Source organism: Engystomops pustulosus, chromosome 8, assembly GCF_040894005.1.
Source record: "Engystomops pustulosus chromosome 8, aEngPut4.maternal, whole genome shotgun sequence".
Lineage (NCBI taxonomy): Eukaryota > Metazoa > Chordata > Amphibia > Anura > Leptodactylidae > Engystomops > Engystomops pustulosus.
In genome coordinates, this window is record NC_092418.1 from 72,894,240 (window position 1) to 72,913,338 (window position 19,099).

The 19,099-nt window shown below is 43.5% G+C and overlaps 1 protein-coding gene across 4 annotated transcripts in view; it reads right to left on the minus strand.

Moving 5' to 3' along the window:
* The window catches only part of CDK15 (cyclin dependent kinase 15), a 101,980-nt gene that overhangs the window by 15,314 nt on the left and 67,567 nt on the right, over positions 1-19,099 (minus strand). For 3 of the 4 annotated variants that reach the window (XM_072121213.1, XM_072121215.1, XM_072121214.1), the window contains one exon: positions 14,832-14,971. In XM_072121213.1, coding sequence (XP_071977314.1) covers positions 14,832-14,971 — 140 coding nt within the window. Of the gene's footprint in view, positions 1-14,831; positions 14,972-19,099 lie in introns of those variants that run through there. The other variant, XM_072121216.1, reaches the window with a different exon arrangement.

Consider the following 19,099-nt stretch of genomic DNA (forward strand, 5'->3'; position numbering starts at 1 on the left):
CATGCCCCTCTTGGTGCCGCGATCCCCGCTGCCGGTGTCTCGCTCCCTGGCCTGGACACACTTCTCCACGCTCCTGGCTGTGCTTCTCCTTCCAAACTAAGCCGCGCGCTCCCGCTCCTAGGGCGCGTGTGCCGACTCTTCAAGTTTAAAGGGCTAGCGTCCACCTGATTGGAGCTCGTTAATCCGTCTCACCCTCATAATCTGGCACCTCCCTTCAATCCCCCGCTGGATCTTCAGCTAAGTGAAAGCCCTCCAGCGTTCCCTTTGTTTCCAGTGTACCTCTGTGTTCCTGCGTTACCAGAGATCCTCTGTGTTCGTGCCATCCCTGTGTCCTGCTGTGCCTTCCAGGGTTCCTGTCCTTTTGCACCTTCCAGGGTTCCTGTCCAGCAGAATCTTCAGTCTGTGCCAGCATTACCAGTGTTCCTCTGTGTTTCCTGCTGTCATCTCAGGTTTGGACTGTTTCCTGCATTTCCTGCCGTACTACCTTTGCTGCCACCGCGGGCCTTGTCACACCCGTGGAACAACCTGGTGGCACCCCACCGCAGCACGACCATCCCACTTTGTGGCGGGCTCTGGCGAAGACCAGGTGCCACTGAAACTCCAGTCCCGGGTTGCGGCTAGCTCCACCACCTCCCGCGGTGGTCCAGAGGGTCCACAGACTCTTCCCAAAGAGACTCTAAGACAGTTCATCCCCTCCGAACTGTGACAATCCTTATGTGAAAATAAGGTGAAAAAAATCATATTTTCCAGAATTTTTTTAATAGGTAAAGAGGAGAGATTTCACATAAAAGAAGGAATTCTATACAGTATATTTGAAGAAGTACAGTATAGTGGGGTAAAACCTGGTGATAGGTAATCTTTAAGTTTAGAGTATTTATGTCACGGGTGGACCCGCGAACCACATCACGGGTCGCGGGCTCACCCGTGCCTCTCGCTCCCCGCAGGCGCCGCGCCAGAGCTTCTCACCTTCCCCCGCTCCCGAGTCCCAGCCTCGCTCCGTGTGCGCGCGGTCCCGCGCCTCAGGGCGCGCGCGCAACACTTCTAGGAAATTTAAAGGGCCAGCGCACCATTAATTGGCGCTGGCCACATTGCCCAAATCTATTTAAGCCTGCCTCTTCCTGCAAGCCCTGCCGGATCTTTGTGCCCCACAGCCTTAGAGAAAGCTCTGTTGCGATTTGCCTGCGTTCCAGTGTTTCCTGCGTTCTAGTGTCTCCTGCGTGCCTGACTTCCTCTGTGTTCCTGCGTTGCCTGACTACCTCCGTGTTCCCGTGTTCCAGTGTCTCTCCGTGTTGCTGTCGTAGTTCTGTGTTCCCGTACCCTTCTGCTTGGACCTCCTGTTGCTGACCTCGGTTTGGATTCTGACGTTGCATCTCTGCCGCTTGCCCTGACCCTGTGCCTGGACTGTGACCCCGAGCTTGACTGCTGTTTCTGTACTTCAACCTTGAGGAACGACCTGGTGGTACCACGCCGCAGCTTGTCTAACCCGCTTTGCGGCGGGCTCTGGTGAAAACCGGGTACCACTTAGACTCCGGTCCCAGGTAGTGGCTTGAGTCATCGTCTGCAGTGGTCCAGCGGATCCACATCCCGCAAGCCTAACAGTAAGATCCGGCCATGGATCCCGCCGAGGTTCCGTCTCCTAGCAAGCCTGACCTCGCTACTATTGTGATCCACCAATCCCGGCAAATTGCTGGGCAGCGTGATCAGCTGGAGCAGGTCAATGCCATGTTGCAGCAACTATTGGCCAACCAACAACCGCAACAGGTTCAGGAAGCTGCTCAAGCGACTTCTACGACTCCTCTCCCTGCTGTTGAACCCAGGATGCGCTTGTCCATGCCCAGTAAATATGATGGAGATCCTAAGATGTGCAGAAGTTTTTTAACTCAGTGCTCCCTGCATATTGAACTTATGCCGACCCAGTTTTTTTTCGGAACGATCTAAGGTGGCGTTTTTAATCAGCCTTCTCTCCGGGAAAGCCCTGGCCTGGGCTACACCCCTGTGGGACAGAAGCGACCCGGTTACGGCCTCTCTCTCAGCCTTTGTGTCCGAATTTAGGGCCGTGTTTGAGGAACCAGCTCGGGCCTCCTCCGCCGAGTCTGCCTTATTGAACTTGCGCCAGGGGAATTCCTCCGTGGGAGAGTATGCGGTCCAGTTCCGTACTTGCCTGGAATGACGCCGCCTTGTCAGCCGCTTTCAAGAAGGGTCTCGCCCCTCATGTGAAAGACGCTCTGGCCGCTCGTGATCTTCCGTCTACTCTGAGTGGTCTCATCACCTTGGCCACTCGGATAGACGTGCGATTTAGAGAGCATGCGGAGGAATCACGCTTCGAGCAACCTCAAGTCCGTCCAGGACGCCTTCCCCGCCTGGCCCCGGTCTTCCAAAGACCACTCCAGCCTCAGGTCTTACCATCCGCAGAGGAGCCTATGGAGGTGGACAGAGCTAGACTCTCCTCCCAGGAACGCATCAGAAGGCGCCAGGGTAACCTTTGTCTTTATTGTGCTAGTCCGGAGCACTTCATCGGGTCCTGTCCTATCCGTCCTCAGCGTCCGGGAAACGCCAGCACCTAGGGTTCTTGGGAGAAGCGTCCCTAGGTGTCTGCCAAGCTTCTCCACGTCTGTTGATTCCGGTGCTTCTCAGCGTTGGCGCCAGTCCCCAGATCCAAGTCTCTGCATTCCTGGACTCCGGCTCTGCAGGGAATTTCGTGGATGCCGCTCTGGTCTCCCGGCATCACATCCCAGTGGTTCGCCTTGAGAAGCCGTTGGTCATCTCATCCATAAGTGGCCAGATCCTCTCTGACCCGGTCTTGTACTGCACCAAGCCTCTGTCCTTGCAAGTCGGAGTGTTACACAAAGAGAGACTGTCCTTTTACGTGCTACCTCGCTCCACGTCCTCTATCCTGTTGGGTCTTCCGTGGCTGCAGCTCCATGCTCCAGTTCTCAATTGGATGACTGGGGAGATACTTCATTGGGGTCCTGAGTGCCGGTCCCGCTGTATGGGAGCTTCCCTGCCTGTACCTGTATTGGCCTCCTCTCTGTCTAAGAAGCCTTTGGAGGGTTTACCCACGTGTTACCAGGACTTCTCTGACGTCTTCTCTAAAAAGCAGGCTGAGACTTTGCCACCGCATCGACCCTACGATTGCCCTATTGAGTTACTGCCGGGCACTTCTCCTCCCAGAGGTCGAGTGTATCCACTTTCCGTTCCTGAAACCACAGCTATGTCAGAGTATATCCAGGAGAACTTGCAAAGAGGTTTCATACGGAAGTCCTCCTCTCCTGCGGGTGCAGGATTCGTCTTTGTTACTAAGAAGGACGGCTCCTTGCGTCCTTGTATTGATTATCGTGGACTTAATAAGATCACGGTTAAAAACCGCTACCCTCTGCCACTCATCACTGAACTGTTTGATCGCCTGCGCGGTTCCAAGATTTTCTCTAAGTTGGATCTTCGCGGGGCCTACAACCTTATTCGTATCCGCAAGGGTGACGAATGGAAGACAGCATTTAACACCCGAGATGGCCACTTCGAATACCTTGTGATGCCTTTTGGATTATGCAATGCTCCAGCTGTCTTCCAAGAGTTTGTCAATGACATCTTCAGGGACCTTCTGTATACGTGTGTAGTGGTCTACCTGGATGACATCTTGGTGTTCTCTCCAGATCTCAAGACTCATCAATCTCACGTACAGCAAGTCCTAGGCCGCCTTCGAGCCAATTGTCTCTACGCTAAGCTCGAGAAATGTCTCTTCCATCAACGGAGTCTACCTTTTCTTGGTTACATCATTTCCGACAGGGGTCTCCAGATGGATCCTACCAAGCTGTCTGCCGTTCTTCAGTAGCCTCATCCAGAGGGTCTTCGCGCCATTCAGAGATTCCTGGGCTTCGCAAACTACTATCGTCAGTTCATTCCTCATTTCTCTACTCTTGTTGCCCCCATCGTGGCACTCACCAGGAAGGGCGCTAATCCACGCCTTTGGCCTCCAGCGGCTGAAGAGGCCTTTGCAAAGTTAAAGTCCGCCTTTGCTAAAGCTCCGATCCTTTCTAGACCTGATACTGAGAAGCCTTTTATCTTGGAGGTGGACGCATCTTCTGTCGGTGCAGGGGCTGTCCTTACCCAGAAAGGACCCAGGGGCCGAACTCTTACGTGCAGTTTCTTTTCTAAAACTTTTTCTCCTGCAGAGAAGAACTACTCTATTGGTGACAAGGAACTTTTGGCAATCAAACTTGCCCTGGAAGAATGGCGTTATCTTTTGGAGGGTGCTCGCTATCCAGTCTGTGTTTATACGGATCATAAGAACCTTTCGTACCTCCAGACTGCCCAACGTCTTAATCCTAGACAAGCCCGTTGGTCTCTATTCTTCTCCCGCTTCAATTTGATGATCCACTTCCGGCCAGCAGAGAAGAATATCAAAGCAGATGCCCTGTCCCGTGCCTCAGATGTTGTTGGAGAGGAGCCGGTTCCTCAGTATATCATCTCTCCGGAACAGTTGGTTGCAGCCGCTCCTGTGGATCTTCGGCAGCTTCCCCCTGGCAAGACGTATGTCCGACCTGCTCTGCGGAAGAGGATTTTGTTTTGGGGACATTCTTCCCGCCTGGCTGGGCACCCTGGGGTGCAACGCTCCGTGGCCCTCATCTCCCGCTACTACTGGTGGCCTGACTTGGTCAAAGATGTTCGGGACTTTGTGGGATCCTGCACCTCCTGTGCTCGAAATAAGCCTTCTCGTCTAAAACCGGCTGGTCTCTTGCTTCCGTTGCCGATACCCAGTCGCCCGTGGTCTCACGTGGCTATGGACTTTGTCACGGATCTTCCATCTTCTTCGGGCAATACTGTCATCTGGGTGGTAACAGACCGGTTTTCGAAGATGTCTCATTTCGTTCCTCTTCCAGGTCTGCCGTCTGCTCCACGTCTTGCCAGTCTCTTCTTCCAACATATATTCCGGCTACATGGGCTTCCTCTGCACATTATCTCTGATCGTGGAGTTCAATTTGTCTCCCGCTTCTGGCGCTCACTCTGCGGCCAATTGCAGGTGAAGTTGGACTTTTCTTCAGCCTACCACCCTCAGTCCAATGGTCAAGTGGAGAGAGTCAACCAGAGTTTGGGCTGCTATCTGCGTCATTTTGTCTCTGCTCGTCAGGACGATTGGTCCACTTTGTTGCCCTGGGCAGAGTTCTCCTACAACTCTCTGGATTCTGAGTCTGCTGGTGCTGCTCCATTCTTTGTTGTCTATGGAAGAATTCCACGCCCTCCACTCCCTCTCTCAGTTCCCTCGGATGTTCCAGCGGTGGAAGAATTGGTGCAGGACCTCAGTTGCGTATGGAGACAGACTCGTCTATCTCTACTTCGGGCGTCTGCTCGCACTAAAATCCAGGCCGACAAGAAACGCTGACCTCCTCCCGTCTTCTCTCCTGGGGACAAGGTCTGGTTATCTTCCAGGTACATCCGGCTGAAGATACCTGGTTACAAGCTCGGTCCTCGTTTCTTGGGTCCTTTCGAGGTCCTGACCCGTATCAATCCTGTATCCTACAAGTTGCGCCTTCCTCCCACCATGCGCATCCCGAACTCCTTCCATGTCTCCCTGCTCAAACCTGTCATCCTGAACCGCTTCTCCCGGCAAGTACCTCCTCCTACCCCTGTGGCTGACTCCACCGACACCTATGAGGTAAAAGACATCCTCGATGTGAAGACAGTAAGGGGGAAGCGGTTCTTCTTAGTCGACTGGAAGGGGTTCGGTCCAGAAGAGAGGTCTTGGGAGCCGGAGGACAATATTCTGGACCGTGATCTTCTGCAGAGATTTCTTCAACCCAAGGAGAGAGGGAGGCCGAAGGGGGGGGGGGGGTACTGTCACGGGTGGACCCGCGACCCACATCGCGGGTCGCGGGCTCACCCGTGCCTCTCGCTCCCCGCAGGCGCCGCGCCAGCGCTTCTCACCTTCCCCCGCTCCCGAGTCCCGGCCTCGCTCCGTGTGCGCGCGGTCCCGCGCGCGACACTTCTAGGAAATTTAAAGGGCCAGCGCGCCATTAATTGGCGCTGGCCACATTGCCCAAATCTATTTAAGCCTGCCTCTTCCTGCAAGCCCTGCCGGATCTTTGTGCCCCACAGCCTTAGAGAAAGCTCTGTTGCGATTTGCCTGCGTTCCAGTGTTTCCTGCGTTCTAGTGTCTCCTGCGTGCCTGACTCCCTCTGTGTTCCTGCGTTGCCTGACTACCTCCGTGTTCCCGTGTTCCAGTGTTGCTGTCGTAGTTCTGTGTTCCCGTACCCTTCTGCTTGGACCTCCTGTTGCTGACCTCGGTTTGGATTCTGATGTTGCATCTCTGTCGCCTGCCCTGACCCTGTGCCTGGACTGTGACCCCGAGCTTGACTGCTGTTTCTGTACTTCAACCTTGGCCGCCACTGCAGACAAGTCACGCCTGAGGAACGACCTGGTGGTACCACGCCGCAGCTTGTCTAACCCGCTTTGCGGCGGGCTCTGGTGAAAACCGGGTACCACTTAGACTCCGGTCCCAGGTAGTGGCTTGAGTCATCGTCTGCAGTGGTCCAGCGGATCCACATCCCGCAAGCCTGACAATTTATCATATACACAAACACAACCTGGCAAAGAGTATTAGGTCAATGTGATTAAATGCATTTGTTTTCTTCGTGATGCTTTTATTATAATTTTCTTATTACAGTGGTGTTTCTGCGACTACATTAAGGCTTGTATGCCGGTTTTTTGGCATAGAAGCCGTGATAAGTGTGTCACTTAAAGGGGTTTTTCCATGAAAGAAAATTCTCAACCTTCAATCCCCTAGTGATGTTAACATAATAAACATCATTTTTAACACTTTACTTTACAATTTTACAAATTTTAATAATAGTTGTATTGCTGTATTGGTCAGTGTAAAATTCCAGGTTGTGGGTGGGGACTCTCTAATCAGACACATTGGGGCACATTTACTTACCCGTCCCTGTGCGTTCCCCGATCCAGAGTGTCTTGACGAGAATGAACTCTGTCTCGATTCACAAAGATCGTGCGCCTGATTTTCTGCATGTGTCACTTTCCCGATCAGGTCTGTGATTGTCTGTGTATATGATTGCATTGTCTTGCGACACTATTTTACTGTTAAATCCCACGCTCTGTCCAAATCAGTTGGGTCATCTGATAGCCTGCCCCCCGATTTCTGTCGTATGAAAGCCGGCGCCAATGCGTCAAAATACGATCGCATGTGATACAATCCCCTTCTAAATGCCTTTCCCAGTGGCGTATTCCCGAAAATGTTGGAAAACCTGACGGAAATGCGACCGCGGGACCCTTAGTAAATAAGCCCCATTATGATCCATATACTTCTGTGAGCTGACAATATGGCTAGATTATCAGGGTACAAGTTTATATACACTATTATGAGGCTTCTGTACATTGTACTAGTATCTGACACATAGAAAGAAACGTGAGACAGATCAGAGATGATGAGATCCATGATATGCATATTACACACAATGACACTGTCAGCTCTGCTCCATCTCTGCTCCATCTTTAGAGGCAGCTGAAATTGTGTACACCAGGACTGAAAGAGACAGGTTGGACTTAAATTTGTAAAATGCTATATTTTTATTAATAACAGTGAATTGTTATTTTGTTATCCTGAGTACATGTAAGAAACATGTAAGTACTTCCATTTACCTCTGATTTTATAACAACACACAGGGGGAGATGTTTCTATATTGTGGCCTTTTCTTTTCTACACTGTTTTAGATTTTTTGCTCCTATTTGTGAGAATAAGCACATTTTTTGCACCTGCACCACAGTGTTAAGAATTTTGCCAGTGAGTATGTCTTTTGCAGTGTTCTTAATGTGTCTTTGCAAGACAGATTTTTACTTTGATTTTTGTCTTTTTCATGCCCCATTTTTTAGCAAATTAGAGACATTTTAGGTGCAATTTGAAGAATCCTTCACGTATATTTACCTCACCACAATTTGCCCTCTTTTGACAGGGTGACGGGCATCTTTGAATTCTAGTGTCACTGGTGTCAACCAGATGTTTCAGTATTTGTCTGCCTTGTAATTTTTTTAAAAGATGTATTTCAAAAATAGTAGGACAAGTAGTACTAATCCTAGGTGTTTCATTCCATTTTTGCAAATTATGCCACATATTTCTATTTTTCAGAGACACTTATTAGGTTGATTCTTTTGACTTTTCCAAAATACTTTGATTGCTTTTCTTTACTATTGTCTTCTTAAATTTTGAGCATATTTTTTGACTAAAGGTCTATTCCTCATGCTGTGTGTGGGCATGTTAGGAATTGTTACAAACTAAAACTAAACTAAAACTAAAACATAAGGTGAACACTTGGAGCTCTCTTTCGTTAAATCGAGCAGAGAGGGTTGTTTTGGTTAAGACCATACTACTGCCCCAAATTCTCCATGTATTGTGTAATTGCCCACGCTGGATTGATAAAAAATGGTTTGGACTTATTCGTGCCATCATTAACAAACTTCTATGGGGGAGGAAAAAGGTACGCATTAAGCAGGAAATTCTAATGAGAGATAAGAAGAAGGGGGGTCTTTCTCTCCCTTCCTTTTTTCATTATTTTCTGGCGGCCCAAATCCAACTACTTATAGAAAATAAGGAAAGTACCCTTTTTTGACATTATCTAGCATGGTTGGAAGAAGATTTGATTCTATGTTCGTTTTATTAGAGTCGGGACATCTGAGGTCACCGGATATTAAAAATATCCCCTTGGTCAGTCTTTTGTTAAATACTTGGAGAGAAGTGAAGAAGTTGTTAAGGATCGAGGGCGGATTTATATTTACACCCCTGTGGGATAACTGTAACATGCCAGAATTTCTTAAAATGGAGGATGTCGAATTTTGGAAAAAAAGGGGAATTGTTTCACTGGAGCAATTGGGGGTGAATGGGGAATTACCGCCATTTCAACACTGGGTTAACACGGGTATTCTTAAAAATGTAGATTTATTCAGGTATAGGCAATTATCACATGCTTATAGACACGAAAAAAATAAGGTTGGTTTTAAGACTGAAAGGAGTGGTGAATTCACAAAATTATTACAAGTAGGGGTGACCTTTATTAAATGGTTAGATGTTCTTTAAATTTAAATCACAGATGCACACAATTAAATATTTTGTATAGGATTTATTTTTCTCCACAGCTACTGTATAGGGTTGGATTAAAGGATAACTCTAATTGCACGAGGTGTAATAGATCCAAGGCTGACATCCTCCATATTCTATGGGATTGTCCAGCGATTGAGAAGTACTGGTTGGAGATATTTAAGACCGCTGAAGTACGGACAGGTTGTGCCCTGGCGCGAACAGCTACCCTTGGCCTCTTTTAATTCCTCCTACTATAGGCTCAAGATCCAAGTGTGATCTGATCTTGAAGGTTCTGTTCTTGGCAAGATTGGTATTGATTAAACACTGGAAAGACAGTATTGCTCCGGGGGTGAGAGAATGGCAAAACATAGTAGAGCGCACTAGGTCATATGAATGCGCATATATAGATATAGAAGTAGTAGAAAACTTAATGACTTGTGGAATCAATGGGAGTCTGACAAAAGCAAATAAACTTTTAGTTTTCTTTTTTTTTTCCAGCTCCAGCGGGGTCTTAGGGGGAGAGTGTTGTGATTTTTCTAGATAATAATGTATAAGGGGTAGGGGGGTTAGGGTTGAAAATTGTATGATATTTGGATTTATTGTGTTGTGATGAATAATATGAATAATGTAATACTATTAAGTATGTTACTTGTACATTTTGTGAAACTCAATAAAACAAAATAAAAAAAAAAAAAAAGGAATTGTTACAGCTACAACTGTCAATGACTTTGTCCATATTTCATAGTACTTTTAAATTAACCCCTTAACGACTTGGCCTTTTTTAGTTTTTTCGCTTCCATTTTTCACTCACCACCTTAAAAAATCTATAACTTTTTTATTTTTCCACATAAAGAGCTCTGTGATGGCTTATTTTCTGCATAACAAGTTGCACTTTGTAGTGACGATATTTAATGTGTACTGGGAAGTGGGGAAAAAATCCCAAATACAGTGAAAATGGTGAAAAAACACATTTGTGCCGTATTCTTGTGGGCTTGGATATTACAGTTTTTACTGTGCGCCCCAAATGACATGTCTACTTTATTCTTTGTGTCGCTATGATTACGTGGATATCAAATTTGTATAGGTTTTTTAATGGTTTCATACATTTAAAAAAATTAAAACCTCCTGTATTTTTTGGGGGATTTTGCCATCTTCTGGCGCTAATAACTTTTCCATACTTTGGTGTACGGAGCTGTGGGTGGTGTCATTTATTGCGACTTTTGATGGCGTTTTCATTACTGTAATGTTTAGGACTGTAATTTTTTGGTTTTTTTATTAAAATTTTTTTGTAAACTTCTTTTTATTTTTACTATTTTTCAGACTCCCTAGGGCACTTTAGCCCTAGGTTGTCTGATCGATCCTACCATATACTGCCATACTACAGTATGGCAGTATATGGGTTCTTTGTAATGAATGGGTTATGGCAACAGATCTGTCATGGCAACAGATCGCCGCTCCTCGTGATGTCATCAGGGGGCGACGATCCGCGGCAAGATGGCTTTTTGAAGCCACCGGCATTGCCGATGGCGATCGACATGAAAGCACCCGCGATGCGGGTGTTACCGGTAAGCCTTTGCTGCAATATGCAGCGAAGACTTAGCGGCTATGGAGAGGGCTCGGCCCGCAAGCCCTTTCCATGCACCGGTGCGGATTGGGAAGGGGTTAAATGCATTTGGTATTAAAAATAATACCAAAAAGAGGGAGCAAAAAAAATCTCATACGATGATGCAATTTATAAGGTAACAGTAAAAGAATATAAATATAAAAAATAGAGAACACCCAGTTATATAAGGGTATATCCTGTAGTAAACATATATATCATAAATAATGCCAAGGTATAATTAGCAATAAATACCTTTGTAACCATCCACAGTATAAGGACGTACCTATTCTATTACAAATTTAGCATACAAATCATTAGCATAGGGGACTAAACTTAGAAGTATGCAAAGTGCAAATACAGACCAGGACAAGACCCTCTCCAAGTGTAAGGCTAATTTGTGTCAGAGGTTACATATGGGGTCCTTTGGACCAAAAAAATGACCGATACTTCTATGGGCTTTGGGCCTATATAATACAGCATCCATCATTTTTGCTTTTCCTTTGTTCTGCTCTTATAAAGAGATAAACTAACTGAATTTTCCTAAAACATCTTCTGCCATGGCTAGATACACCCTTGGCTCCTGTAAGAGTCAAGTGACAATAGTGGGGGATTGTAGTCTCATAAATTATGCTAATGTGTGGTGCATTAAAAAGACAGATATTTGGCTTTAATCAAGTCTTTCAATGCAGGGAGCCAATACTTTCATTAGCATGCTGGCTGCCACATTCCTTCCCATCTGTTAGTAGGGTAACATTCCAAAAATATATATGAGAAGAGGATTTGTCAGTATCAGAAAGCATGTGTTAGAAAAACCAATATTCTTTGGATGACAATGATGTGCACTGTCTGGTTGATGAGTATCCTCTGAATTGCACTAGACCCTTTAAGCTCTTCACCAGTTCCAGAATGTTTATTTAGGAATTAGGAGCATAACTTCTCCATATGGATAAATGGAAAGCTCAACGAAGGTTCCTAGTAATGAGAGGGCTGAAATCCTACACATTTATAGGAAGACATAAGTGGTAAACTGGTCTGTTCAGGATTTAGGAGATAACCCAAATAAAGAGTAGGCATGCAAGGAATTTATGGGGCAATCCTTCAAAAGGATTATCAAGGGACTTCTGGACATGTGATTAAGTCATTGCCATGTGTTCCGTATAGCTTTTTGTTAGCTAGCTTCTAGCAATAATGAGCATTGACCTTCTACTTACAGAAACTGGGATGAGAAGATGTCTACCACCTCTGGGACATTAAGAGGCAGATTATAGGTATAGGGAAATCTCCCTGGTAAGATATACTGCACAAAAGATAAGAATCAGTGGAAAACATGCATGAAGACGGTCGTATAACGTCTGAGAGACAGATGTCACAGACATCCTATATCAAGATCTGTATTTTAGTGACTACGATACCAAACCTGTCCTTAGGACAAATTAGTACAAATACTGCCACAAAGCACAGGAAAAGTACACCAAAAACTGCCACATTAACATATACGATTATTTTAACCAGTCAGCAATAAAAACTTTCTGCTTCTTGAGGGTCTAATGTTGTCATGTGATCCATTTCACAGCTGGTTATAGAGTTTCTTTCATTTCATAAAGCGTCTCCAATGTTTGATTTTTTTGCAACCTAAATGCCACCCCAATAACGTATCCTGGCTGCAGCGTGATACAGTAATATTTAGATGTGCATGTGTTGTTATGGCATAAATGTAGCCCTAATCTGGAGACTAGAGCTATTTATAGTCTTACTACAGTGAGAATTTTGTCATACTCATCTGCAATAATAATCAAATACTGTTAGTAAATGCAATCCCTTCCATTTACTACTAAGTAGTAAATAGTCTTCAATGCCCGATAAATTCCCTTTCATTATTTGCATGTAATTCATTGTAGTTGTATGGACAGTAAAATGACTGTTCTCTTTTGTGAGATATAACTTCTAGGTATAGCTTTAACCATACAGTGAAAATATACATTACCTTTGTAGAGTAGGCTGATTGCTAGAGACGTCGAGATAAAACTAGCCATATTTTAAAGACCGGCATACATAGGAAGTCTCAAATTCACTTCTATTATCAGCATTGCTCTTTTTATGAGTAGAAGCAGTCATCGCCATCAGACAAGGGCTGTTTTATGACAGATTTTATCTGCTGCCTCATTGTCAGAATAAAGACTAATGCAGACAGGAAACAGGAGTGCATTAGGTAAGTAAAATGTTCTCCTAATGGATCCTTCCTTTCATATTGGATTTTGGAGAATTGATGTAGTTCTCTGTTGTATAAGAGAAGTTTCTTAAACATTTACACTTATACTTAAGCGGTTGTCTGGTTTAGAAATTCTGTTTTTAAATACCCCATAAACTCGTTTGGGTTTATAGAGGGAAGTCCTTAATTTTGAACCTCTGTCATTTAGTCAAAATAGGGAGACCCTATTCACATCTTATTTTTGGGACAGTTTTTGCTGTGGCAGGAATGTCTCCCAGAGACAGGGGGACTCATGCTAGACTTATGGCTACACATATGGCTTTGGTGCTGCTGCTGCAGGCATTATGGTAAGTCCAGCAGCCACAGCAGGAGGGAGAAGCACTAATGTACTTCACGTGTCACCGAAGGAGGATCACACAGCAGTCCTGCCTAGTGTTGCTGCAGGATATTATCAGTATGTGGCGAGTTGCATAGAGAGTTGAGAGAAAACTCCAAAGAGAATCCCTGGGGACCCATGAGGGAGATATGTGAATGGTATACCACATGGAAGGAAGTGGGCATTGGACTCCAATGTGTGTCTATACAGTTGCATACAGGGGATAGATCCATCATTGGTTTATGCCCAGAAAAAAATCATATACGAACTTATAAGCATATATGCAATGGCTTATTTCCCTGGAGGTAGAGCTTGAACATCTGTTTCCAGGTTGCTCTACAAATAACAAATTATCTCTGAGGTCGCTACACCTTTTGTAATCAGCCTACTATAGACAGACTTCTCTAATAAAAAAAGCTGCATCTCACTAAACATTTCCTCTAAAGGACAATTGGCCGTATAGTAGATAGAACATGTGTACTGCTCATGGATCACATGGATCCCTTTTTTATGATACTATGGACTTTATTTTCCAGTGAAGTTATGGAGTTAACAATAACCTCAGAGACACCATGTCTTCAAAGACATTGGGGAGGCACATTGTGTAATTTCTTTGTCTACCACCATGTAATGTAGATGAGTATATATATCACATGATATGCCATTTATTGTTTATGTGCAAATGAAGAAATATGACCTAATTAAGATAAGCCAATCACAGCCAAGCATTGTACCCAGGTGAGCTACTCCCTCTTATGCTAGATAAATACTCTGTAGTAGAATAATAAATTAGAGACTGTGGGTTTTTATTGTGCAGTTACAATAGTTATCTGCATGTCCAATAATAATGGCCTTCATTTTAGAGTTATAAAGATTTGTACTGCCAATAAACCGAGTGGCAAATTGTCAATTTTTGATCCTAGTTTGGTCTCATTTCATTCCTAGTGCTATCCAACCATTTGTTTTTGTAGTCTTAGTGCTTAGATTTCAGATTTTAACATCCTATTTTCACTGATTCTTTCTTGAAACAGGTGCATGAAAAACTGACAGTAGTACAATGGCATTGTAAGAGGTAGCTGCAGCCTGTGTGGCCTGTGTCAGTCTCCTCTCCTCCATGCAGCTCCCTCCCCACTTCCTGTCATGTGCAGTGAGCAGGGAGGGGAGGGGATGGTGGGGTAAGACGCAGTCTATAGCGGCCGCTCACTGGGTCACACTACATGCTGCCGGAAGGTAATGTGAATGTAACTTTCTGAAATGATTCAGAAGGCTGACAAAAGCATTTTTAAAATCAGCATTGAATAGCATTTTTAAAATCAGCATTGGAAGCTGTCGACCTATTACACAGTTTTCCAGTAAGCCAAGCCCCGTTTGTTATACCAAATTTACTAAAAATGCTCTATACACTATCATATAGGTTTTTTGCGTGTTTGCATAAGCCGCTTTATTGCTCTCAATTAATTTACACACCAAGCAATAAAAAGAAACCCAGATTTTCCCTAAAATTAGATGGTTGAAAGCAACCTTTCACCAATAAACAGTCATTTACACATGCACTAAAACATACCGTCAGATAGCTGGTAAAGTTGACAAGGCAATGTACTGAAGAATTTATGAAGTAGAGCATCTTCAGCAGAAATCCTTTCACGAGGACAACCTTTCAGCATCTTATAAGCAAGATCCTCAGCCCCCATTGTTCTACTCAATCTGGAAAACAAAAAGAGATTGATACTTTTATACTTTTATTGTAGGTGTAAATATGAATTACATATATGCAGGCTATTACATAAGGCTGATCCAATCTATGACTTGTATGAATTGAACACCTACATTATATTTGATTACCAGCGCATAATAATGAAGAGACAATAATCATTTTATCTAACCCTGAGGCATAATAAATACTATTATTTATTATGCCTAAATCTATTGTTTTAGTGTACTATTTGCTTTTATTGTAACTGTGACCTCATGGGGGGATGACAATTGATTTCCATGACAGGCAGGAGCCTCTCAGAAGATGATTTGTGATAAACCCTTCCCGAGTATATTGTGTGAGAAAACATACTAGGGGGCCTAAAAAGTATTAATAAAAACAATCACAAAAAAAGCTTTCTGGACTGCTGTGCCCCCTTCATCAGACATGGTTATATCATACCTGATAAAGAGACCATAGCAGTACTGAAAGCTTGCTTGTAACATCTTCTATTTCAGTTAGCCATTAAAAGGTATCACCACATTTGGAACTTTTTACCAATTTCCCTGTACATTGCATGACATTTAAAATGGTACAATTTACACAGAAAACAAGCCCCATACATCTCTGTACATGGAAAACTAAATTGGTTATGGCTTTTGGGAGGAGAAAGGTAAAAAGAAAACCCCAAACCCAAAAATGGAAGCAGCTGTAGAAGCAAGGGGTTAAATAAAAAACACTCAGCAGGCAGACAATATTCACATTTGTCCTTGAAGAGGTTTTACCAACTTTGCAAGTTATCCCTTATCCACAGGACGGGGGGGATAAATCAGGGGGTCCAACTGCTGCACAATAGAGCTGTTGTCATTGATGTGTGGGGCAGAAGGAAAGTATATGAGTGCCAGAAATTACAGAGCACAGCTGGCTCTTCCTCCTGAACACTCCATTACAAATGGATGCTTGGTATAATAATAATTCTTATAATAATTCTTTATTTATATAGAGAACTATGCAGCGCTGCACAGACCTGGCCAAATCTGTCCCTGTCCCCAATGGGGCTCACAATCTAATCAACCTATATGTATGTTTTTGGAGTGTGAGAGGGAACCGGAGGACCCGGTGGAAACCCACGCATACACAGAGAGAACATACAAACTCTTTGCAGATGTTGACCCTGGGTCACCAGCGCTTCAAGGCTGTAATGCCACCATGCTGCACTATATCTCTGGTGACAGCTTATATCTCCCAGAAATAAAGGTTCAGACATTTTGAAATCCTTCTTTCCCCATCATGTGTCATCAGGGGAGATAAGAAAGGCTCATACACATCAGATGAAAATGATTGGATTTTGCTTACATTTGTCTGATGTCAGCTTTTTAGTGTAAGCTAGTAATATCTAGCATTGATTGCTAGTCTCAGGAGGTTGTAGAGCCAAGATGCACAGCAGCTGGATATGAGCTTCATGTGAGCAAATCCATTTAATAGACAAAATAGAAAACAAGGATATGGGGCCACTAAAAGCATGGAGAAATGAAGTTTAGTTTGCGGTAAAACACAATAGATTCCATTTATCATCAGTTGTCAGAGGGGCCTGTAATGTAGAACAGCTTCATCTGGCAGTGGCACACTCCTAGCTTTGTGACATGGATTTTGAATCACTATCCAAAGTTGTTAGAAAAAGTCAGACCTAAGCTTATCAAGTTACTGAGGTATCCTGGGTATGTGTGACTAAGTAATTGAAAGAATCCATTCAGCGTGACTTCTAAACAATGTATAAGTAGCCAAAGGCTTATCTTATTAGTCTGTAACAAATGAGACTATGCTAACGTCCTATTAAATCCTGCTCCAATAGAATTATCACCCAATGCAAGTGTTTATAATACAGATTAATCTTCTCTGGATAAAAAAATTAAACTCAAAACAACCTAATCAAATATGAAATATTGTTTCTAATGCAAACTAAGGGTCCCACACAGTAAGAAAAAAATCTATGAATTCTGGTAGGTTCAGCAGCTCCTCAAATATGTTTGGACTTGGCAATCTGCTATTAAAATGTTCAGTTGTTTTGTTCTGGAGCCAAGACATTGTGGTAGGGTTGAATATTTTTATTGTGAATTTTAGCATAGACAGTACAGTAGTAAAGCAGTCTATAATCTAAGTAATTCTTGCATACGCTACAGACCAGGGTAACAGAGGTGGCACTCAGAGTCCCCTATGTGGGCATCCAGGCCTTTGCCCCAGCACATTGTTTGGCAGCCCAGAATCAAGGCATCTTCCTGCAGACCCAGACAGCTCTGAGCTGCCTGTCACAGAAGGAGGAGCAAGAAGATGTGGACATGGATGTCGTGATTACTGGACCTCCTGCATCGGGACCAACAACTCTTTCTGTGTAGGCTTGCCCTGGAGGGAAGCTACATTGATAATTTCAATTTGTCCTACTTGTTTCAACATTATTGGTGTCCGTAAGATGCCAACACTAGTGTAAGTTGTGGCAGAGCAGGTGCTGCTGACACTGATATGTTGGCAGCTTGCAATATATTAATGGGTTTTCGGTTGTAGTTTGGGCACTTTGTCTCTGAAAGGTATAAAGTTATCAAAATGGCATACATTCCCTAACTTAGAGGTTTATGGATATCCAAATAAACCAATAAAATTTTGTTATCAGACTTTAAAAAAAAATGTTAAAATAAATTACAACATAAAATTTTGTATCGCAATGTTCTTTAAGGCAATAAAAGTAATGGGGGTTATTTAACATAAGCGGGGTTTAAATAAAATGTGCAGCATTTATTTCCATGCCAGGCCACCTCCTGGCGTGGAGGTGACGGAAAGGGGGCTAAAAAAATATTTCAGAGCCTCTACTTCACCGGCGTGGCCCAGAAGCCCTGATAAATACCCCCAATGTGTCATAAAAACTCATAAAAGGCACAACTGCAACTTCTTTAATACCTCTACATTCTGAACTTTTTTCAAGCTTTCCGGTACATCATACAGAATATTAAATAGTGCCAACAGAAAGCACAATTATTAATGTAGGGCTCTCTAGACTAAAAGATGAACTAAGTTGTGGCTTTTGGAAGATGGAGAGTAAAAAAGAAACTAAATTAAAAATGACAATGTCCTTGAGGGGTTAAACTACAGTTGCCGAAAATGTCTGCTTATGTTGGAAGAGATTTTAACTCATTCATTATGTAACTGTATGCAACGATTATACAGTTTTAACACTCAAGTGATTCATGTCATATAGTGATATTTCAAATCATATTGTCGTATCAATTACACCCCAAATAGCTCATTTACATATGTTTTCTAAACACAACAAAGTACCTAAAAAATAACATTCTACTAAAAATGATTAATAACACACTTGCATATTCATACCCCCTAGGAAAATAAGTGAAAAAAAGTAAAAGATAAGTGAATTCTAAATTATTTTTTACTGTCAATAATGTAATGGAAATGGAATGGACACAGTTTTTGGTCACCTTGTCCCTGTCAAAAAGTGATTAAAAAGGTTGTACAGACGGTCCCCTATTTAAGAACACCCGACTTACAGACGACCACTAATTACAAACGGCTCCCTGGTAATTGGTAATTTACTGTACTTTAGCCCTGGGCTACTATAAACAGTTATAACAGTTATTAAAGGTGTCTGTAATTAAGCTTTATTGTTAATACTGGTTCTTACGACAATCCAACATTTTTAAAATCCAATTGTCACAGAGACCAAAAAAAATTTGGCTGGGGTTACAATTATAAAGTATACCGTTCCGACTCACAAACAAATTCAACTTAAGAACAAACCTACAGAACCTATCTTGTATGTAACCTGGGGACTGCCTCATGTGTCATAATGGTATCTAAATATACTACCACATGTCCTTCAAAAAATAATTCTTAAGACAGCTTTGTGGACAGAAACTGATTTTTTTTTTTTTTAATTAATAAAAGAAAATCATGACCTGCAGAATAAAGGCAGTGCAAAAAACCTAGTGCTAAAAAAAGGTGTTCACCTGATAATTGGAAAGTTATGGCTCTTGAATGTGGGCAGGGTATACTCAAATAAATGAAATAAAATTGGCTTAATCCTAAAGGTGTTGATGCTACTTGGTGTTGAATCTTCCTTTCCCCTTCTTCTT